This window comes from Azolla caroliniana, unplaced genomic scaffold (genome assembly GCF_043228905.1).
Source record: "Azolla caroliniana isolate FFs.n. ecotype wild unplaced genomic scaffold, voAzoCaro1.0.p SCAF_17, whole genome shotgun sequence".
Lineage (NCBI taxonomy): Eukaryota > Viridiplantae > Streptophyta > Polypodiopsida > Salviniales > Salviniaceae > Azolla > Azolla caroliniana.
The window spans coordinates 17,459,198-17,481,507 of record NW_028230452.1 but is presented as its reverse complement, the minus strand read 5'-3'; the positions used below and the strand labels follow the sequence as shown (position 1 = coordinate 17,481,507).

Below are 22,310 nucleotides of genomic sequence, written 5' to 3'. Positions count from 1 at the left end.
CCTTCTATTGGAAACCAAAATTGTGGAGGAAATTATAAGTGAATTTGAGTGATTTGGTTATTGGCTTGGTTTGTGAAGGTTGGTTGGTTTGGTTATTGTTGTAAAATTTTCAATCTTCATGTGTAGGTGGTTCCAATTTTGGATTCTTGAAAGGAAGCCTAATATATGTCCCCATGGATCCTTGCGTGGATCCATTTGGACATATATTAGGATTTTGGAACCCATAGTCACCATTCTTGCATACTCGATTCTTGTACTTTTTGACTTTGGATAAAGGCCAATATGGGTTGGCTTGCATTGGCTGATAATAACATAACTACGGAATTGAGTTGTGTATGAGAATTTTATTCAAGTGCCTTGTGCATATCGAAATGTGCTTATCACGTCCTGTTGTAACATATGAAGAACCCGATATGAAATAGTTGCAAGATTCTACTCGCCTGTTCGAATTAACCACTATAATGGATTGTACATGTCCCTCAACATGTATGATGGATAGTATGTGTCTATTAGATGATTATGCTAGTGTAGATGTACATGCTCATGATTCAACTTTTAAGTCAAAGATGGATATCATGTTCCTCCAGCAAGGCGACATGAAAAAGAGTTAGACATCATGGTTCTTGAAGCAAGCCCACATGAAAGAAGATTAGAGATGGTTGGTTGGTTGATAATTTGTTTGATGTTATGAACATTATGTCAATGGTTTCTCGAATGGGGGCAATATAGTCTATCTAAAGTCTTGGCCGAACATGTAATGATAATTGAGATTTTTCATAAAATGCAAAAGAACAAATTGGGGATTTGTAGAATTGGAGATCCTCCTATAGCACAAGGTTATGTGCAAACCTCCATTATTGACCTTTAAAATAGGGGTTAGTTGAGTGTTATCAAATTGTATGTACATATTTTCTATGATACAAAATGTCTCCTATAACATAACTAGTAACTAACTACAACTTTGAGAAGTGTATTCACAATGCACGATCTTTCCTATAACTACTACACAAACTATTGACAACAAGACGTCATGTTAGTTATCGGGTTCTAAGTAGAGTAACTCTCCATTACATTGCATCAAACATAATTTTGACGATAACACAATCTCCTGCAACAAAAGTCATGTCAGTAATAAGGTGCCAGGTATATGTATTAACTTTGCTTTCCTTGTTAGACATAAATTTGACAATGACACTCTTTACATTGATTTGTCAAGATGTTTGGAAAAATATTTGATAATGAACACTAATTGTGGAACTTCAAAAATGCCAATATATAATATCCTTTCACTTCAAGGAGGAATTCCAATGAAGTTGTTACAATTAGCGTCTCGTTATATTGAAGATTTCTTGATCCCTTTTGATGTATCTTGGCCTAACTTTTGCACATTATGTAAATGAAATTTTCGGAGGTTAAAATTTGGGTATAAAGGAGCATGAATGTACATATCATAAGAAATTCACCAAGATGAAAGTTTGATCATCAAAGCATATAAATGCAAAAATACACTTATGGAAAAGGTAGCTCAAGGTTTGACCTAATATCCCTTGAGCCATGAAAGATCTGACATGAGGACCACGTAAAAGTATGACAATTACAATGACAATATTAGGGGAGTCAATGGAGTGTTGAAAGATACATTGAGATTGTACACAAATTCAATCCAAAATGCTTGAAGAAGGCAACCTAACTATACACCATAGTTGATACAAGGTACGAGTACAAGAGTTCTCTTGCTCTACAAAAGCTCTACTATTTAAAGAAGACCAACAACCTAGCAATCCCCAAGTAGTCTAAGAGTAGTGCATAAGGATATATAGAGCTTTTCACACTCTTTTAGGGTCAATGGATCTTCCCATTGTCCTCTTGATTGCCCATAATGACAAATAGAGCTTTTCTTACTATTTTGGGGTCAACATATTTTCCCATTGGCTTCTTGATCGTCCTTAATTATAGATAGAGCTTTTCTCACTCTTTTAGGGTCAATGGATCTTCTCATTGATCTCTTGTCTACCCATAATGATAGGTAGAGCTTTCCTCGGTCTTCTGAGGTCAATGGATCTTCACATTGTCCTCTCGAGTGCCTAAAATGATAGATAGAGTTTTTCTCGCTCTTTTAGGGTCTAATGGATCTTCTCATCAACCTCTTGGTTGCCCATAAGGATAGATAGAACTTTTCTTGCTCTTTCGAGGTCAATGGATCTTAACCCCGTCGGCCTCTTGACTGCCCATAAGGATAGATAAAGAGCTTTTCTTGTTCTTTCGAGGTCAATGCATCTTGACCCCATTGCCGTCTTGATTGCCCATACGGATTGATAGAGGTTTTCTCGCTTTTTGGGGGTCAATGGATCTTCCCCATATTTTGACCTTTTGATTGCCCATAACGGTTGAGCTTTTCTTTTCGAAAGATGCCAGTCAAGACAAGAATTCGGTTAGTCATTGATCAATCAGATAATTAATGACTAGCGATTTATGGCTGATGATCCATGATTAGGTGATGCTTAATGATCCATGATTAGGGGATGCTTAATGATCCATGATTAAGGGATGCTTAACGATCCGTGATTAAGTGATGCTTAATGATCCATGATTAGGGGATGCTTAATGATCCATGATTCAGGGATACTTAATGACCCATGATTAAGGGATGCTTAATGATCCGTGATTAGGGGATGCTTAATGATCCATGATTTAGGGATACTTAATGATCCATGATTAAGGGATGCTTAATGATCTATGATTAGGTGATGCTTAATGATCCATGATTAGGGGATGCTTAATGATCCATGATTAAGGGATACTTAATGATCCATGATTAAGGGATACTTAATGATCCATGATTAAGGGATGCTTAATGATCCATGATTAATTACAGGTTAATTGTTAATGGCTAATTATTAATTGGGTCTATTCTCTCTCTCTAGAAAGGGAAGCTTCTTCCATACGCTTCTTCTGCTTCTGCTTCTGCTTCTGCTTGGCGATGGCCATGGCCATGGCCCTGCTGTGCTGAGACAGGAAACCCTAGCGATCCTTCCGATCCTCCATACCTCCAACTGTTTCGTCCTGGAGCTCGCTTAGGTTTTTTTTCTTTTGGTTTTTTTTCTCGTGCTTTTACCATATTCGCCCCTGAATTAAATTCTCAGGTCATAGCTACTTTTTATTTTCTCGATTCAATTACAGTCGCTTCAATTTTTCTGTTTTTGCAGAGTTTTATCGTTTCCATGGCTCCTCCTGCCACCTCCTCCCCGTTCCCAGAAGAATTAATCCCTGAAATGGACCTCAAGCCTCTATCCACAATAGTTTTTGTCGTCGGTATGTCTTTCTGTGGTCTTCGTTTTGATTTGGTCCTCCTTTGGATATTCCAGTTCTTGAGTGAGAAACAGAAACAGAGATAAAAGTATTTCTACTGATCTTTATCCTTTATATGTGGTGCTTTTAATCTTGCTCTTGAGAGAGGAAGGGACATGTATTTAGAATGATCTTTATTCCTTTGTAATGCGATCCTTTGTTAATCCTGTAGAAAAATAGGCATTTCATCTGTAACGTGGTCATTTCTTCTTGTAATTCATAAAGAGAGAGCAAGACTCGTCCTATAGTCTGGCTTGCAACTGGTGTGGATGATACCATTGTCACGGTATCTTTCATGCGTGTATTCAAAGCGATTCTTTTGTCACTCACCCATGGCTCTTTACTGCTAATCCAGCTATCCAGTCTGAAGCTATTCCTCTGGTAGAATCGCTTCGACTACAGCGGGATGATGGATCCTTGTAAGCTTCTAATTCACTTGAGAGGTTGGTTTTAATAATGGAAGCTATAACAGAGAATAACATTAACCATGTTTTCAGTTGTTTTTGCATGTAACATCCAATGAATTTTGATGGTCTCAGAAACTAACCACATTAAAGATGCTGTCTTTAACTAAGGGCATATCATTTTAACTTGGTATTGTTAAAGTCAAAGAGGGGTGTACCAATGAGATCCGGTGTCTCCCTTTTTCAATGAGAAAATAGGTCCTCACCTGCATATTGATGTAGCAGTAGATATTATACTTGGTCCAAGATATGTCATGACAATTCAATAAAATCGGGACCTAATACTTGATGATCTTGGACCCACTCTATATGGTTAAACGAGATGCCCTTATACATAAAAAAGGAGGAGGGTAGGGTAGAAAAAGTACAGTATTGTTAACATATAGTACAAAAGTCTTAGCTTCTTTGCACGCCGTATCATTATGTTTCATGGAATATATCGGCCACGTAGTTCTTTCTTTTGTATAGTTTCCATCAGAAACAACATATGAGATGTATTTTTTTCATATAGTTTCACTTTCAAATGTTGGAGGGAGGGAGGTTCAAATATTTTTTTATGTGAGACATTATATTTTTAATATTTCACAGATTTCCTGAAGGAGTTCCTTGGATTAGGTACCATGGGTATTACAAAGGCTTGAATATTAATGTGGTTGTGCCAGGAAAATGCTTGATTTTTGGTGAGTTTTCGGAATCACATCACATGTGAACTCTGTTCTTAGGCTTATTATGGAATGGAATAAGAGATCAAATATGATTCCTTTGGGGTAAAATTTGTCAGCCATATGTCATTCCGTTGCTTTATTTTTCTAGGAGTTGACAATGTAGGGACTGTACCTGCTGCATTGATTACATATGCTTCTATACAAGCTTTACATCCTGACCTTGTAATTGATATTGGCACTGCGGGTGGCTTTAAGGTATGGATTAACCTGACATGTATATATAGTATATTGCAATTTTTGTTTGTGTTTTGTACTTGGAAGAGATGGTTATGTTGAAATTGCATGACAAGGTATCATGTGTATAATAGCTAAATGCAAAAACTTCGCCGAAGTAATTTGACTAGATTATCTGAAGTTGTCTCCCCCCCCCAATTGATCTTGCAGATTGGGTCTTGACATTTGAATGAAACTGGCATGTAACAGACATATTTATTAGATCCTATGTTATTCTATTCCCTCCCAGTCCTGAAGCCCAGAGGCTAGAAGAAATACTTGTTCTGTGGTGTTACTATCTTCTGTAATCATGCACTGCATATTTGCACTTGTGCATGTACCTTATCATATTGGCTTGTCGTCTGCACGAACTCAGTTTGCTATCCAGAGTCAGGCAAGATGATCAAATTTAGATCACAGAGAAAGAACCTGATTGTATTGCTATAGAGCTTGAACAGAAGGATAAATAGGTCGATTGGACAAATCTCTCTAAAGAATCTATAAGAGCTGTTCATTAGAGAGAAGGGATAACTGAGAATAGCAAAGCCAGATCAGGCAATATCAGAAGGGCAGCAAACGTAAATGAAGAGTGTCACTTGTTTGAAACAAAAAGTTTACTTCGCTTGACAGTTGAGAATCTGGATATTTAAAAGAAAGTGAAGAGATGTTGGTGCTTCTGTGTATTGGGAGAAGCACCAAAATTAACAGTTATTTCTGTTGAGAGACAACTCTGTTCATAAATGTGTATTCCACTAATATGTCCTCTTTCTCTGTGTTGGCCAGTCCAAAGGTGCAAAGTTAGGGGATGTTGTTGTGGCAACAAAGGTTGCAAACCATGATCGTCGAATACCTATACCGGTGTGCTAGAGCAGGAGTGTATTTATGATTTCCTTTTTTATCCATTCTGCAAGAAGTTTTGCTCAATGGAGGAAATGTTTATGCAGATATTTGACAATTATGGTATCGGTGCCAAAACAGCTACGCCCACTCCAAATTTGGTTAGACATTTGCAATTTAAGGTTCTTTTCTTTCGCCACTGATTTCTCTATAACGTTTGCTTTCAAGAGGAGTCTGTAAATTTAAAATTTAATGACTTGATTCACAGGAAGGCAAATTATCAACAGGGAACTCCCTAGATATGACACCTCAGGATGAAGAAATGATAAAGGCAAATGATGCTTCTGTCAAGGACATGGAGGTGGGTAGAATTCAAAGTTAATGATTTCAGTAGATCCATGGAATGTAATGGAACAACTAAACATAGCATCGTGGGTTGCATGGAAAGTAATGAATTAACATCCTGGATTCAGGGCGCTTCTGTGCTATATGTTGCTTCTCTTTTTTCGATACCGGCGATAGTTGTAAAGGTGGTCTCTGACATTGTGGACGGAGAAAGACCCACTGCAGAAGAGTTCCTGGAGAATCTCTCGCTTTCATCTCTCGTGTTGCTTAGGACATCGCAACAAATCGTGGACTTCATTAAAGGGAAGCGGGTCAGTGATCTCTAAATATCGCAGCACATGTCGATGGGTCCATGTATGTATCTTGGAATATGGATGTCAGCAGATGATATTGAGCCGGAATGATCACGTTAATCTAGATCTCTGTCCCTGGAGTAGAATAGTTTTGCAACGAGTAAACACAACCGCCGCATATAATTTGGTTGAACTTGTATCCATAACAAAGTGATCGAGATATAGATTTGTTCAATATGTATATATATAAAACAAAGCAAGATGTGGCGGATGGAGATGGGCTGGCCAACAGCAGATGGTTCGTTGGTTACCTTAAACTGGGGATTAGATTACACTCTGACCAGGATGGTCTTCATAAACAAAAATAGAAAAATAGTATATATGGATAATGGAGATGCCTAGTTTATGATGTTTATAGTGTTGCTGCTCTCTAGAAGAAGAAAGAAAGAAACACAAGGATGTACATGTATGTTAAAATTTGTCACTTTCTTGGAAAACATAACTCCTTAGAAGAGTATGTTTTTATGTTAAATCCAATAGGTCTGTTAGATTGTCCTAATGTTCTAATTTTTATGTCCTAGAATTGTGTCAACTTACATGAAAGGGGATGTACAAAAGTCTTCAGATTTAAGAGACAAATTCGTGTATTTATGTGTGAAGTGTGATAGTGTGTAGAAGGTGATCGTATATATTCATGCTATGTATTTATTTTTACTTAATGGGCCTACAAACAAATTGAAGAGTATGTTTATTGGCTCAATGAGAAGTCTTAACATCATGAGATGCAATTTTGGCCCCCCAACAAGAAAAATAACAATCCAATAATCTCGAACCCATGCCTATTTGATTCCCTTATAGATCAAGAAAGAACAAAGTATTAACTAGGGTACATCTGATTTATTCATTGCGCCTATGTTGGTGTTGTAACTTGTGTTAATTGATGGATCATGTCATGTGAGGTTAAAGCTTCAACTGATGATGAGGATGGGACTTGCAAGTCCCATCTTATAATTATCTAAATACTCAATATTAAGAAAGTTTGAGTTCTTCAGACATAGCTTTGTGAATCCACATCATTAAGTTAATGCTTTTCTTGGCTCATTGGTACATTTTTCATAGATTTGACTTTACATCCAAGTAGCATTACAAAATTGTTGAAATGTGCACATCCAAGAAATTGAGGAGGTTTGCAATTATTCCCATAAGTGAAATTGCAACAATAATAAAGTAGAGTGGTTACGAGATAATGCAAAACAGAGACAACCTGATTTATTGCATAGGAGATTGAAACTTTGCTAAGATGCAGGATAGTTGTCAATTCTCAATTCTCTAATAAATTCAGGGATCTATCTATCTATAAACATATACACACACGCGTGTGTGCATGTATATCTTCATGTGTCTATGATTGTGAGATTTTTTGGTTTGTTCCTCATTCTTCATGTTGAGCCTAAATGGGCATCATCAACATATTTCATCCATCATTCCTTTTCAAGAGATATCTTTGTCTGGAATGTCATCATTTGATTTTCAAGAATTTTAATGATTCCTGAGAATACCGATAGAAGAAAATATAAAGATTGGGAAATGCCCGAAGAAATGCTTATGCCTAAATGTGGTTGGGTCTAAGTATTGAAAGTGAGGGTCATTAAGATGCTTTCCATGTGATATGCCTCTCTTCCCAATCATGCACAAGAGATCCAAAATTATATAGAACTACACATTGCGGAGGGAAATGGTAGTCGGCAAATGACTTGATTGCACGATTCAATGTTTGTGCGTTCTTCGAAAAAGCATATGTTGGATGTAATCCACCTCATGAACAATCGAAAAAAGCATCGCTTGCTTCAATGACAAATGGTTATATTAATGTGAGAGCAAAGATAAATGGTATGAGCATTAGATCGTATGAAGACCGTACGCACACCGCCACAAATAGAATATCGAATCAGTAGTTTCGAGGAGGATGTCGAAACATGCTTCTAGTCCTCATATGCACAAACATGAAAAAATTTCATAGTTTTTTTTCTAAAATTTCCAATGATGCCTGATGTGTTTTCTACTGATTGCAAGTGTTTTTGAACTTGGAATGCAATATATGAGAACCCATTCATCGACAAGTGAGCAATCTACGAGAGAAGCCGATTAGGTTAGACAAGTGGGTGATAAAAAACAGTTGGGCGGGTGACAAGATGACCAAAATATCATCTCTCTCTCTCTATATATATATATGTGTGTGTTTATAAACCATATTCTCATAGTAACAAACAAAACTTATTTCTTACTTACTGGATAAATATATATTATCTAAAGATTTTCTCTATCTTTTTACATCTATCTATCTATCTATTTATATATATATATATATATTATCTATTTATATATAGATATAAATATTTATATTTTATATGTATATTTATTTATTCATTTATTTGTATCTATCTGTTTATTTTATCTACATATATTTGTTTATTTATTTATTCTCTATATATTTATTTTTATATATACCTTATTTATTTACATATTTACTTATTTATCTATCTACATACATATTTATTTATCTATTTACATATTTAATTAAATTTATCTATCTACATACATATTTATTTAATTAAATTTATCTATCTACATATTTATTTAATTATCTATTTATTTATTAAATTGAGGTATATACATATTTATTTAATTATCTATTTATTTATTAAGTTTAGGTATCTACATATTGATTTAATTATCTATTTATTTATTTATTTGTCTATTTAATTATTTAATTATTTATCTATCTATCTATTTATTTATTTATTTGTCTATATATGTATGTACATATGTATATCTCTGAGAGAGAGAGAGAGAATTGATATGCTCATAAGAGTGATTTAGAGAGAGAATCCATGGTAGCTTCAATGTCCCCTGTTCCATCTGCTTCTACTTCTTCTTCTTCTTCTTCTTCTTCTGCTTCTTCTGCGTTGCTCTGCGACGGAGCTTTCTTCGCCTTCGGATCTCCATCTCGTCTCCTCCACCTCGGCTCCCCCTCCCTCAGAAGAAGACAACCCTGTGCTAGGGTTAGAGCCCTTGTCGTTGATCCTTCTGACAGCGGCGTCAATGACTTCACCGCACGGATGGAGAAAGCTTGGCTTATATCAAAGGTACACTACTCTCCCCCGCCTCTCTGTCTCTGTCTCTTTTCCCTTCCGTCTGGCTTTCGTTCTTCCTTCCATTTCTTTGTTCTGAATTTCTTTCCTTCCTTCATCCATCGTTTGGATTCTCTTTCTGTATTTCTTTCCGTTTTTGGTTTCTGTCTTTGTGGCTTTCAGTGCTCCAATCCACATATGCCGCCTGCGCTTGTGATTCTTTGGTTTCTTTAGCCAAAGAAGGTCAGCAATGAACAGCAAAATGCTTTCTTTGGTGATGTAACAAAAGGTTTTCTTTGGTGATGTCTTTCTTTGACCTGCTCTTTCTTTTGTTCCGTTTTTCTTTCTCTGCTTTCTTTCTGATTCTCATGGTTTCGATGCCCATGCGTTGCTTCTGCTTCTGCCTTGTCAATTCTTATTTCTCGAGGAGACCAAGAGATCAGAATTTAACAAATAGATGTGGGCTTCTTTTGTGTTATGTTCTTCGAGTTGCCATTTTGATTATTTAAAAGAGGATGATGAAGAAATTCTTGAGAGATTGTGTGAAATTTGATTGGGAGAGCGTAATAATGTTTTCACCAAAATTCTGTTTACATTCCAAAGCTTCACAGGAGCAATTCTCATCTATTTCTTGAATTCATGAAAAATGATCAGAATCATGAATTATAATTCAAGCTTCTCACTTTTATCAATCCATTGTCATAGAAGATCTGCAATTAAGAAGAAAGAACTTTGCTTTCTGTTATGTTTTTTACATGGACAGATTGTATTTCAGGACTTAAATTAAGAGACAGTATATTCTTCTGATCATTGCTTTGTTTGTGCTGCTCAAGAGAAGGTTCAAAGTGAACGAAAAAGCCTGTCTTCGTTCAATTTATTCTTGGTATTTAGCCTTAGTTTTGAGTGTTATAGAGGAAAGATGTTACTCAATGCTCCCTGAAGTCATGAAAATTTATAGAATGACATGATTTATATACTTCTTGAATTCATGGAAAATCATAGAAAGTGCTGATTTTATACTTTTATATTGTCAACCCTTGATGAATGGTGACTATTCTTTCCATTCTTGCATCCTAATTATGCTATAGAATTTCTCACAGCTACCTCATTAGACTCATTAGAGCCATGATAATTGCTCCCACCAGAGTATAAGTAGTTCAGATGGAAGTTTGAACAGTGAAAGTGGTTAATACGATGTATCTGGTTGCAATGGTGAGTTGATTCAGATAAGCTCATCCATAAGATATCGTCAGATGTTGGTGATAACCTTCATGTAATCCATATTAATTTAGGCATTTGGTTCATTATTTTGCCTCATATTCCTTCTCCCCTGCATGGTTTGACTGTCTTGTTTATACACATTTTCAACACCCTTCATCATTAAGTTTAGTTCCTTATTATCTTCCATTATTTCAACAATACTGGTTACACGTGGATCTCTGTTAATCTGATGTTTATGATATTTTACTTTGCATACAGCAACCTCGTCCAGTTGTGTGTGTGTCATGCAACTCAGAAGGAAGCACAGAGTGTCAATGGTGCCGCGGCACAGGGTTTTTCATACTCGGTGACAACATGCTTTGTCAAGTACCATCAAGAAATACCAAGTGCCTAATATGTCTTGGACAGGTATTCTCTGAACATCTTTTGTATTGGTATTGATAATTGACAAATTGAGGAAGACCCTGAATTCTTCTTTATGCCCCCCAATGTTCCCATGTTTTTGCCATTTCCCAAAATATCCGTGGTCAACTCTTGCAAGAGAAACAAAGGGAATGAATTGGCCCATATAACCTTGGTCAAATAGCAGATGTTATTTCGAAGAATTGGCTGAATTGATGGTATCATTTCTGAAACAGCAATAAGATTACTTAAAATGGGTTGACCAATCCCCTGAATTGATGGTATCATTTCTGAAACAGCAATACGATTACTTGAGATAGGTTGACCAAGGTTATTTTCCGGGAATAACTAAAACTTGCAGACATTTGGGGAAGAAATGAAGAAAAACTCGGATATTTTGGAGTTTTTCCATTCCTTGAAAATAACAGCATTTCTTTCCACTAATACAGGGGATTGTACATTGTAAAGACTGCAAAGGCACTGGCTATATTGCAAAGTGGTTATGTAATCCATCCTCTAATAATAAAGGCAGTTAAAAATAAATTATTATTCTTACATCCCTTCATATATCATTTTCTGCGCAACACTACTGGGCTCTCAAGTTGCACTGTAGGAAGAGATGCAAACACAATATACATCATTCGTGAAGTCTAACATGATGTGTTAGTATGGATTTTCTTTTGATTTGATCCATGACACTTGTCTGTAATTATATCATTTTAATTGTATTATTCGCATATGGAGCCCATTTTTGGGTGCCAAGTGTCCACAGTTTTATCAACTCATAGTATCAGCAGTAAGGATGATCTGTCATCCCTTTTTATTGAAAATAGCCGTTATATTTGGCACTTATCTGATAGAAATTTTAATAAGATGATTCATGTAAAGAAGCAGATGTTTAGAAAGAAGGATTTGATCATATTACAAACCACCAAAATAACAGTTTTTTGTGTAGTCCAGTTTGAAGTTTTGTTTTTTGAACAATGACCTAAACTTTAAATGCCCATGGTTAAGCTTGGCTTTTCTTGTTAATCAGTGACCCCCAGGGACGTTCTTTCTTGTTTTTCTTTAAAAAATTAGCAAAAGCGCATGGTTTCTCTTTAGTAATTGTGTTGTTATTGGTGTCAACTAATGCAAGATTCATCATGTTAAACTAAATATTATAAAATGTCTGCCAACATGCCTATCATCAAAATATTATTTTTGTATCTATTGATTATTTTTGGCACGTAGTGGTCTTATGTTCAAATCCTGTCTCTCAATTTAAGAGCACGTCCCAAGGTACAAATTTTTTCTGACATGATTATATCCCGAACAAAAACCTGTAAATTGTATGTTACCTGATTGTTGCTGACTAAAGAAAGTATGTTTTTACGAACCAGTGTTGCATATACATTAAGGTTTTTGTAAATTGTATGTTACCTGATTGTTGCTGACTAAAGAAAGTATGTTTTTACGAACCAGTGTTACATATACATTAAGTAGCAAAAAACTCTTGCAAACTTCTCCTCAACCAATGAAATGTATGCCCCATGATTTTGAAGACGTTTTACCCCGCAGTCTGACTTTCCCCACAGACAATCAATGTTTGCCACCACATGACCGTTTGCACCGATTCTTTACAACCAATCGATTTGTGCCAGATGCTTCTGAAGACACAGGTCAGTACAGTCAACCTAACAGTGATTTGCCATATTAAGATCATGTGCACACATACATGCAAGTCTTTGGCATGGCACAGCAACCAGAGCCATATGCATATACCTGACCAAGTTCCATTGGTCTTATTAAAATCAGCAGTCATGCATGCAAAGTTTTTGACTTGGCACAGCAACCAGAACAATATACACTTTGATTTTTCTTATTACGATCGAGGGCAGCCATACATGCAAGTTTTTGGCATGGCACAGCAACCAGAACTCTATATATTGACCCAACCAAGTTATGTTGATCTTCCTTTTCCCACAACCAATCAATATTTGCGAATTGACCACTTGGTCTGTTTCCTTCGCAGCAACTGACCAAATTGCACCACGTGCTTTAGAAATTAACCAAGCTAGTTCCAAGCTTGCCATCAACAAATGCCGTTTTGATTTATCCTATCAAGATCGGGTTCACATACAATATCTAGTTCTTGACATGGCACAACTGGAACACCATAGGTTAACCCAATCATGTCATACTACAGTGAGGTTCTCACGCTTCTCAGCAAACCAATGGTAGTAGGAACTGATCTATCTCATGATGTTCTAAACAGCACCTCATGTACCAATTTTATTGGCAACATATTCCAAAACCAAGCAAGCAAACTTGCATTGTAAAACAGAAGTTTTCCAACATGAGACACAAATGTTATAAATATCATGAAAAGCATACATCCACTTCAACAAAAGCAGGTGGTCAAGAAGTCCATAGCTTATGCTCAAAGATGAGAGGAGAAATGATCAAGGATTTGCATCTTGAAATCTTATGTTAAATATGCGCAAAATGTGACATATGGGTGGCCCTTGGTAGAGACAAGCAAAAGGCAAGTGTTTTTTATTCTTCACCCTTGGACATCGTCTAGGGAGCAATCTTGTGTAAAAGGTCTGAAGACAGTAGATATTCGAAGACATTGATGAAAGTCTGCAAACACATGAATGTTGACAACACATGGACTATAAATCCAACTGGAGTTCCTCGTACTAATCTTCTTGTACTATCATCTTTTTCAAATTCAACGGCATAAAACATCTTGCACTCAATGAAGTTCTCAACTTTTATTCTGATAAATAAAGCATTCTCTCTATTTTCATCTCTTCTTATTTAAATGTATTTTCTTGTACACGACAAGAATGTCTTGACATATGCTTCGATTGTTTGTTAACATTCAATATATGCTTCAATTGACCATTTACATAGAAAGAAAAATTGGTGAAGTTCTTAAGGGCTCCTCGATGTTTGGTTAAGGTATGTTACGTATGTCAGCATTTAGATGGGGTGGTGAATGATGATTGCTCACCTGGTGGATACTGTCACATTGGAAACTTGGGCCTCCTGATGTGGCAGATATTGGCACATTCTGTCACTGGTATATAGTCTTCAACCTAGGTCAATTAGGTCTATCATAATGAGAACCTTTCCTGGCAGACTTTCAGCATTACTATATCATGCATACAAATCAACGGCTTTCTGATTGCACGATATGTATTAATTGTCTATAGCTCAGTTTTCTGCTTAATATTTGTTTCATAGAGAATGTTGTGGTTTATTCATCATATGTCTTGAATATGGTGCTCAGGGGTTGAAACAAACAAGATCCAGAATTCACTGAGGCATCCTTTCTCACTCTTTCGAGCTTATTAACATCCTCTTGAATGCCAGCAGCTGCATAAATATTGCTCATACAGATATATGCCGCGACATCCTTTTCCCCCAGCTTAAGGGCAGATTCAAACGCTAGTTTTCCAAACTCAACATTTCCCTGTTGTTGGCAAGAACCTAACATTGCATGCCACACTGCAACATCGGCACAAAATGGCATCTCCTTGATCATTACTATAGCCTTGTCAAATTGACCTGCCCGGCAGAACAGATCAATCATGCATGTGTAGTGTTCCAAACTCAGAACAATACCATGATTCATGATTATGCTCTCAAAGTACATTTGACCCTTATCTACTAGTCCTGAATGACTGCATGCATTAAGCATGATGGTTAATGTGATGAAATCTGGCATGGTACCCTCTCGTATCATGTTTTCAAATGAATAAAAAACAATATCATGCATTCCAAGTTGACCATAGCCTGCGATTAATACATTCCAACATGCTACAGTCCTATCTTGAAGTTTATTAAATATTTCTTGTGCTCTGTCAAGGAAACCACATTTGAAATACATATCCACCAATGCAGTGCCAACCAAAATATCAGTTTTGAGAAATTCATCCTTCAGAATCTTAGCATGTATTTTACGACCCTCATTAGTTGCTCCTACACTGCCACATGCTTGTAAGACCGAAATAAAGGTCACTGCATTTGGAGAGACACCTTTATGTTGCATGTGTTCAAAACATGTCAATGCTTCTTCACCACATCCATGCTGATTGTATCCTGCAATTAACACACTCCATGAAACAACATCCTGAGTTGGAAGCTCATCAAAAACTTCATGTGCTTTTGTTAGTGCCCCACATTTGGCATACATATCCATCAAAGCTGTGCCAAGAGAATTATCTTCTCCCAGCAAATCCTGCCTCACAATCTCGTGATGTATTTCTTGGCCCTTATCAACTGCCCCTACATTACCACAAGCTTTTACGATGTTCAGAAATGTGACTGGATTTGGTGAAATCCCTTCTAATTGCATGTGCTCAAAACAATACAATGCTTCCTTGGCATGCCCATGTTGGACATGACCTGTAATTAGTGCATTCCAAGTGACCACATTCCTAACAGGAATCCCATCAAACACTTCTTGCGCTTTTCTATGTGCACCACATTTAGAATACATGTCTACCAATGCATTCCCAACCAAAACATTTTGAGCTAACAAATTTTCCTTAAGAATCTTTGCATGTATTGCCTCTCCTTTTTTTCTTGATCCCATGCTTCCACAGGCTCCTAAGATGCAAACATAAGTAATTGCGTCTGGAGATAGGCCCTCTTGTTGCATTCTCTCATAACAATGCAAAGCTTTTCTACAATGACCATGATGGGTATATCCAGTGAGCAATGTGTTCCAAGATACTATGTCCCTATATGGAAGGCTATCAAATACTTCCTCTGATTTTTCCAGTTCACCACATTTAGCATACATATCTACCAGCACATTACCGATCGATATGTTACCTTCAAGAAGGCCCTCCTTCACAATCTCAGCATGTATAGCTTGACCCTTTCCAAGTGCTCTTATGCTAGCACATGCTTTCAAGATACAAAGAAAGGTGACCACATTTGGCATTATTCCATCTCGTCTCATCTCTTCGAAACAAATGAGAGCTTTCTCACCATGCCCATGTTGGGTATATCCAGTGATTAATGCACTCCAAGTGACAACATTTCGCACCGGAAGCTCATCAAATACTTCTTGTGCTTTGGCTAACTCTCCACATTTGGCATACATGTTAACTAAAGCACTGCCCACATAAACATTGTTTTGCAGAAACATCAAGCCATCCTTGAGGATATGAGCATGTATTTGGCTTCCTTTCTGAAGATCATTTTTCTTCGCGCAAAGCTTTAGTAATGCCACAAAGTCCGAAGGTCCGTTGGCTCTGTCTTTGCAACTAATCAATCCTGCTCCTTTCTGAACCTTAATGGGTTCTTCGCCATCAGGAAGTATCGTCATAGAGCATTTGACCCCCATACCTTTTACTTCAATATCTCTTCTAATCCTCACTCCTTCAATCTCAGAAGGGTTGTCATCCCTGATTTTCTATGAGAGGAAAACAAATATTCTTTCATGAAAGTGACACACAATATTAATGGTAAAGGCCAAAAACGAGCTAGAATGAGGGATAAATTGCTTACCTTGCAGTGGACCCCATTGTGCTTCTCGTCTGAAGTCATTCCCTGTGTGATAAAGGTCTCTGTGGAGACATAACAATGAAGCACAGCCATTAGAGTTCATAAGGTGGGCAATATTCAGTTGGAAAGCCGCAGTTTTGTACACATCAGAACAAGGGCTTTTCTCTCTGCGGGGGAGGAGATCCTACTGGAAATCCTTTTTGGTACCGACCAAAAGAAATCCTTCAAAAAAGACAAATGTTTCAACCGGCATACAAACACACACACAAACAGAAACAGAGCAATTCACCGTTGTGAAGCTATGCTCTGATGAGGAAATGATTAGTATGCAATCCCATACACATAACTAGAGAAGTGATTGAACACATACACACACAGAAACAGAGCTATAGCACTGTTGTGAAGCTATGATCTGGTGAGGAAAGAATTGGTATGCAATCCTACACACATAGGTAGAGACTTTGATTGAACACACCCACACACATAGAAACAGAGCTAGATCACTATAGATCACTGTTGTGTAGCTATATTTTGATGAGGAATGAATCAGTATGCAATCCCAGATGAAATAATTGGAGACTTTGATTGAACACAACACCCCCACCCACAGACAGAGAAAGACAAAAGTATAATACTGAAACACAACTATATTACTATTTGTGAAGCTATGTTTTGATGAGGCAAGAATCAGTATGCAATCCCCCCAGACACATAACTAGCTAGAGACTTGATTGAACACACACCCACACACATAGAAAACACAACTATATTACTGTTTGTGAAGCTATGTCTGGATGAGGAAAGTATTAGTATGCAATCCCATACACATAACTAGAAGACTCCACCAATCGCTACATCATCACCACCATTGTCGATCCTCGTCCTTGTCCTCCTTTCCAACTTCAAATTGATTTTTCTTACATGTACTCGTCCACATTGATAACGCATACTAAAATTGATTGGATTCAAATTGGCAGGGGTGAATGGGGAACTTTATCTAAATGCCTTCTCACGATATAGACACCCGCCTCATCATGATTTACTTCGTGATCAATGTCATGTCATGTTATTGACTCCATACAGCAAGTCTTACTTGCCTGATAAGCTCTATCCAGGGAACGATATGAAAAAACTACAAAAGTGTTACGGGCATGACCATATAATATCCCGTGGTAAGAATTTACCGTAGTATTCTATACACGTGGATAAGTGTGAGGGTTAAACGAGAGTGTAAAGAAGGGGAGGATTACTTTACACATGATTAGATGGGAGAAGAGAGAATAGAAAGAAAAATTATTGAAAGAGTTACCGAAGTTCTTTGTTGATCGTTGTCTGGATCAAGGCCAACCGCACAACGATCGATCAGCATCAATCAAAAGACAAATGAAAAACAAAGAAACATTAGTACAAAAATCTGATACCAAATATTATAGATCTCGGTACTAAAGTAAGGTTAAGATAAGGATAAAGAAATGAAAGATAGAAAGGAAAAAGAGAAAGAAGGGTGCCGATCCACCCGACCACCCCCGAGCGAAGGGATCGAGACGGACTCGAGCCTCGATCGGCGTCCCATACCACCGCCGTGGCGTCGAGTCGTACCTGGTGCTGGCGCGCTCGCTACAAGAGTTGACCCACCACACGAGCAGAGTCTCGATGTAGTCAAAAGATGATCAAATGAGGGTAGCTAGGCCTCTTATTTATAGCGATACCCAAGGCCCCCAGGCAAGTTCACACTTGACCTAATGGGTTGTCTCAATCCCGAGGATTAAAAGTAATCCTCCCCTTCTTTACACTCTCGTTTAACCCTCACACTTATCCACGTGTATAGAATACTACGGTAAATTCTTACCACGGGATATTATATGGTCATGCCCGTAACAAAAAGCATCGAAGAACATTCCAATTATATGACCTCATATGTCATTTCGATTTCGGGAGAGGATCCACAAGGTGGAGTATTAATCGAATCAATCTTCATTAGTTTAGTATCGAATCGTATTATGACACACCTAGTACTTGTCCTACTTTACTTTCACCGACATCTTGAAGATATTGCAATAGTTGCCCACCACATTCACATTACTCCTTCATACCAACCTAGTTAAACTTAACTTACCATTTTTTGCACCCAGTGTGCCACTTGAAGTTGATGTATAAACGTGACTCCATTGTGTTGTGTTTTGTCATGCAATGTCATTGTTTGCATTTATTTGTATATTACATTTCATTAAGGTTCTAACTATAAGTCTTTTGTCCCTTTATTTTTCTTTGCTATTGAACGCGAAAAAACGTTAATGAAATGCCAAACATTTATCAATTGTGTGCATAGTTCTGTCATGTTGGTTTACAAGTTGTCTAGATGATCCTTCTTAAATAAAGGCAGCACACAATGTCAAAAGACAAAAATAATTATGAGATAAGAATGCATGCAATGGTGTATGGATCTCAACATGAATCATCTTTGAAATGTTCTTTCACCTTTAAGACAAAGGATAAGTCAACTTTGGTATGATTAGGGTTAGATTATAGTATATCAATTTGTGTTGAAGAATCTTATCATTATTGATTTTGAGCAGTTTGGAGATTTCTTGATCTTTACGAAAAAATCCATTACAAAGTTCTTATGGTAGCAACTTAAGTGTTATCCTGTTTTCTTACACTGTGTACTATTACACACATATCCATAATTGTCAAAGCGACAAAATTAGTCTATGCCAATCATTATGATATTTTGGTGGAGATTTCATTGAGCATTATGTACTTCATATAGTTGGTCAAAGTTTCCCTAGAATGGACATGTTGCGTAATAAAATTCCAAGATCCATAACAACAAAGAAAATGGCAAGGCTTTTAGCAATACCTCTAAATGGTTTTGAGAACCTGGACGGGGATAGATACATGTGCAAGCTAAGGTGTATTTTAAATTGGAGTTATTTAAAGGAACAACATAGAAAAGGGCATAAATCTATTTAATGGGATCAAATGAAATATGAATTCATCAAAGCAAACACAAACCACTTCTTGAATGTGACCTTTCTTATTGTTTCGAATGTTAACAAAGTAGGGATTGTGCATACATTGTGCTTTGCACGTAATATCATGTTTGTTTTATCCCCTTGGAGACTTTGAGCAACTAACAAAGTGTTCGATCTCAATGGAATTCCCACTTGTAAGTTATTTTGTACGTTGTATACAGATAAGATTAGAAAGGTTAAATAGAGCGCATGCAAAGAGTAATTGTTATGCAACTTCTTCCATGCAAGAGGATATACACAATGTTGAATTCCTCCCATTCACATTATAGTCTTGAATGTAAGAAATTGCATAAAGATTGCTCAAGCCAACATAAGCCGATGAGTCTTTCCTATCTAGTTGAATTGCATGCTCGAAGGCCAATACACCAATCTCCACATTTCCCCATTTTTGACAAGCACCCAATAAAGTATGCCATACGGTGATATCAGCAGAAAATGGCATATGTTTAATAGCTAATATTGCCTTGTCAAAATCGCCAGCTCGTCCAAAGAGGTCAACAATGCACGTGTAATGTTCGACAAATGGAGTGATATTAGAGACCAGGCTCATTGTGTCGAAATACATTAGACCCCTCTCTAACAACCCTAAGTGACTACATGTATTAAGAAGAATGGTGAATGTGGCACTAGTTGGCTTTATACCTTGTTCGAGCATTTTGTTGAATGTGTTGAAAACGACTAGCTCCATTCCACACAGCGCATATCCGGAGATAATGGCATTCCAAGAGACTATGTTCCGAACTTTAAGATTGTTGAATACATCTTGGGCTTTCTCTGGTAAGCCACACTTGGAATACATATTCACCAATGCCGTTCCAAGTACACTATCCTTTTCCAAGAAACCGCATTGAACAATCTCATCATGTATTAGCTGACCTTTACCAGACATTCCAAAGTCACCGCATGCTTTTACGATATAAATGAATGTGATCGCATTCGGAATAAGACCCTCATGCTGCATCTCTTCAAAACATTGTAAAGCTTCCTCTACACATCCATGCTCAGCATATCCCGCAATTAGGAGAGTCCAAGAAACCGTATCTCGCACTGGAATCTCATCGAAGACACCCTGAGCCTTTGGAAGTGCACCACTTTTTGCATACATATCTACCAAAGAGTTAGAAACCAATACATGCTTCTGTATAATCCCTTCTCTCACCACTTTTGCATGTATTTCTTCACATTTCTCGGCCACTCCCATGTTCCCACAAGCTTTCAAAATGCAAGCATAGGTAATCGAATCTGGAGAGAGACCCACATCTTGCATTCGGAAGAAAAGGCGTAGTGCCTCCTGATCATCACCATGTTGGGCATAGGCAGCAATTAGAGTATTCCATGAAATCACGCTTCGTCGAGGAAGTTGATCAAACACTTTGGTTGCCATCGTAAGTGCATTGCATTTAGCATACATATCCACCAATGCATTACCAACCATAGCATTGGTTCTCAATGACTCCTCTCCAGCTATCTCAGCGTGCATTTCTTGGCCTCTTATTGTGTCACCCATGTTGCCACATACTTTTAAGGTAAAAACGAAAGTAACCCCGTCAGGTAAGACACCTTGTTGTTGCATGTTCTGGAAACCATTCAATGCTTCTTCATCCTGTCCATTCTGGGCATACCCTGCTATCAATGCATTCCAAGACACTGTATCCCTTATTATAAGCATGTCAAACACTTCTCGCGCTTTCTTGATTGCATCACACTTTGAGTACATATCCACCAATGCATTGCCGATGAACAAGTTTTTATCAAGCAAATCTCCCTTATTTACGATCTCTCGATGTATGTCTTCGCCCATGTCCACTGCTCCAATACTGGTACATGCCTTCAAGATGCATAGTAACGTGACCGGATTCGGAGAAAGCCCCTCATGCTTCATTTGTTCGAAAAGGTTAATTGCATTCTCTCCATGCCCATGTTGGGAATAGCCTCCTATCAAAGCCGTCCATGAGACAACATTTCGAGAGGGAAGCTCATCGAACACTTCTTGTGCCTTTTGGATCATGCCGCATTTCACATACATGTCTATCAATGCAGTACCAATCAGGACATCCTTCAACAATACCCCTTCCTTTATAATTTCACAGTGTATTTCTCGGCCCTTGTCGATCGCTCTTATGCTACCACACGCTTTCAATATACAAAGAAACGTAACCTGATTGGGCGAGAAGCCATCATTTCTCATCATTTTTGCACACGAGAGGGCCTCTTGTCCATATCCATGTTCAGCATACCCTGAAAGTAATACATTCCAAGCCACCAGATTCCTACATGGGAGTTTATCGAACACTTCCTGAGCTTTCATTAGAGCCCCACATTTGGCATACATATTGAGTATCGATGTTCCGATATATATGTCTTTTTCAAACAATCCAAGTTTGATTATATCGGCATGTATTTTAGAGCCTTTATGCAAATCTTTTCTCTTTGTGCATTCTTTTATTGAAGCCACCATGATGATGGACTCCCTTATATCATCATCCTGTGTGACATGAGCAAAGAAACCTTTTCTATTTCTCTCCATTTTGAGTTTTTTTGTCATCGCCGAAAGCTCTCAAAAATCTCTTGACTCCTTGATGCCCATTGTGAGAAATTATTCATTTTGCGTTCGTTTCCAAGCATTTTGTTGTTTGGTAAACACCTTCTTTTCCATGTTCTCTCTACCTCACGTGAAGGAGGAAGATCTCTCTCAATCTTTGCTGGCCTTACTGATCTCATGGTGGGTTCTGTTTGTGTTTTAACAATTCCCATTTAGGATGCAATCATGAATGTTTGACTATCACTC

General features: G+C 37.5%; 4 protein-coding genes across 6 annotated transcripts; 2 read left to right on the top strand and 2 right to left on the bottom strand.

Annotated features, from left to right (window-relative positions):
- Nucleotides 1-3,206: 3,206 nt before the first annotated feature.
- Nucleotides 3,207-6,638, top strand: LOC147853356 (5'-methylthioadenosine/S-adenosylhomocysteine nucleosidase-like). Its single transcript, XM_087333439.1, has 8 exons — nucleotides 3,207-3,312; nucleotides 3,704-3,767; nucleotides 4,401-4,492; nucleotides 4,626-4,732; nucleotides 5,534-5,608; nucleotides 5,695-5,769; nucleotides 5,856-5,948; nucleotides 6,061-6,638. The coding sequence occupies exons 1-8, from the start codon at nucleotides 3,222-3,224 to the stop codon at nucleotides 6,256-6,258; spliced, it is 795 nt and encodes a 264-aa protein (XP_087189565.1). The 5' UTR covers nucleotides 3,207-3,221; the 3' UTR covers nucleotides 6,259-6,638.
- Nucleotides 6,639-9,079: 2,441 nt separating this feature from the next.
- LOC147853355 (DnaJ/Hsp40 cysteine-rich domain superfamily protein) lies at nucleotides 9,080-11,869 on the top strand. The gene is made up of 3 exons (XM_087333681.1): nucleotides 9,080-9,371; nucleotides 10,836-10,985; nucleotides 11,429-11,869. Exons 1-3 carry the CDS (start codon nucleotides 9,117-9,119, stop codon nucleotides 11,513-11,515), a joined length of 492 nt encoding a protein of 163 aa, XP_087189807.1. The 5' UTR covers nucleotides 9,080-9,116; the 3' UTR covers nucleotides 11,516-11,869.
- A 624-nt stretch (nucleotides 11,870-12,493) lies between these two features.
- LOC147853354 (pentatricopeptide repeat-containing protein At3g09040, mitochondrial-like) lies at nucleotides 12,494-16,988 on the bottom strand. Of its 3 annotated transcripts, none has more exons than XM_087333406.1 (2): nucleotides 16,491-16,988; nucleotides 12,494-16,417 (listed from the first exon to the last, which is right to left on the bottom strand). In XM_087333406.1, exon 2 carries the CDS (start codon nucleotides 16,324-16,326, stop codon nucleotides 14,227-14,229), a length of 2,100 nt encoding a protein of 699 aa, XP_087189532.1. In that variant the 5' UTR covers nucleotides 16,327-16,417; nucleotides 16,491-16,988; the 3' UTR covers nucleotides 12,494-14,226. The 3 variants fall into 3 exon arrangements, with proteins under 3 accessions (XP_087189532.1, XP_087189530.1, XP_087189531.1); XM_087333404.1 differs by having other exon boundaries at nucleotides 12,494-16,395; XM_087333405.1 differs by having other exon boundaries at nucleotides 12,494-16,387.
- Nucleotides 16,989-19,431: 2,443 nt separating this feature from the next.
- LOC147853353 (pentatricopeptide repeat-containing protein At3g09040, mitochondrial-like) lies at nucleotides 19,432-22,310 on the bottom strand. The gene has a single exon (XM_087332987.1). It carries the CDS (start codon nucleotides 22,065-22,067, stop codon nucleotides 19,728-19,730), a length of 2,340 nt encoding a protein of 779 aa, XP_087189113.1. The 5' UTR covers nucleotides 22,068-22,310; the 3' UTR covers nucleotides 19,432-19,727.

Bases quoted from the DNA above. Each gene is read 5' to 3' on its own strand.
- LOC147853356 (XM_087333439.1), top strand. From the start codon at position 3,222: ATGGCTCCTCCTGCCACCTCCTCCCCGTTCCCAGAAGAATTAATCCCT. The intron at 4,493-4,625 runs GTGAGTTTTCGG...TTATTTTTCTAG, and splicing joins AGGAAAATGCTTGATTTTTG to GAGTTGACAATGTAGGGACT. The intron at 5,770-5,855 runs GTTCTTTTCTTT...CTTGATTCACAG, and splicing joins TTAGACATTTGCAATTTAAG to GAAGGCAAATTATCAACAGG.
- LOC147853355 (XM_087333681.1), top strand. From the start codon at position 9,117: ATGGTAGCTTCAATGTCCCCTGTTCCATCTGCTTCTACTTCTTCTTCT. The intron at 9,372-10,835 runs GTACACTACTCT...CTTTGCATACAG, and splicing joins AAGCTTGGCTTATATCAAAG to CAACCTCGTCCAGTTGTGTG. The intron at 10,986-11,428 runs GTATTCTCTGAA...CCACTAATACAG, and splicing joins GCCTAATATGTCTTGGACAG to GGGATTGTACATTGTAAAGA.
- LOC147853354 (XM_087333404.1), bottom strand. From the start codon at position 16,580: ATGGCTGTGCTTCATTGTTATGTCTCCACAGAGACCTTTATCACACAG. The intron at 16,396-16,490 runs GTAAGCAATTTA...TTCCTCTCATAG, and splicing joins ACAATGGGGTCCACTGCAAG to AAAATCAGGGATGACAACCC.
- LOC147853353 (XM_087332987.1), bottom strand. From the start codon at position 22,067: ATGACAAAAAAACTCAAAATGGAGAGAAATAGAAAAGGTTTCTTTGCT.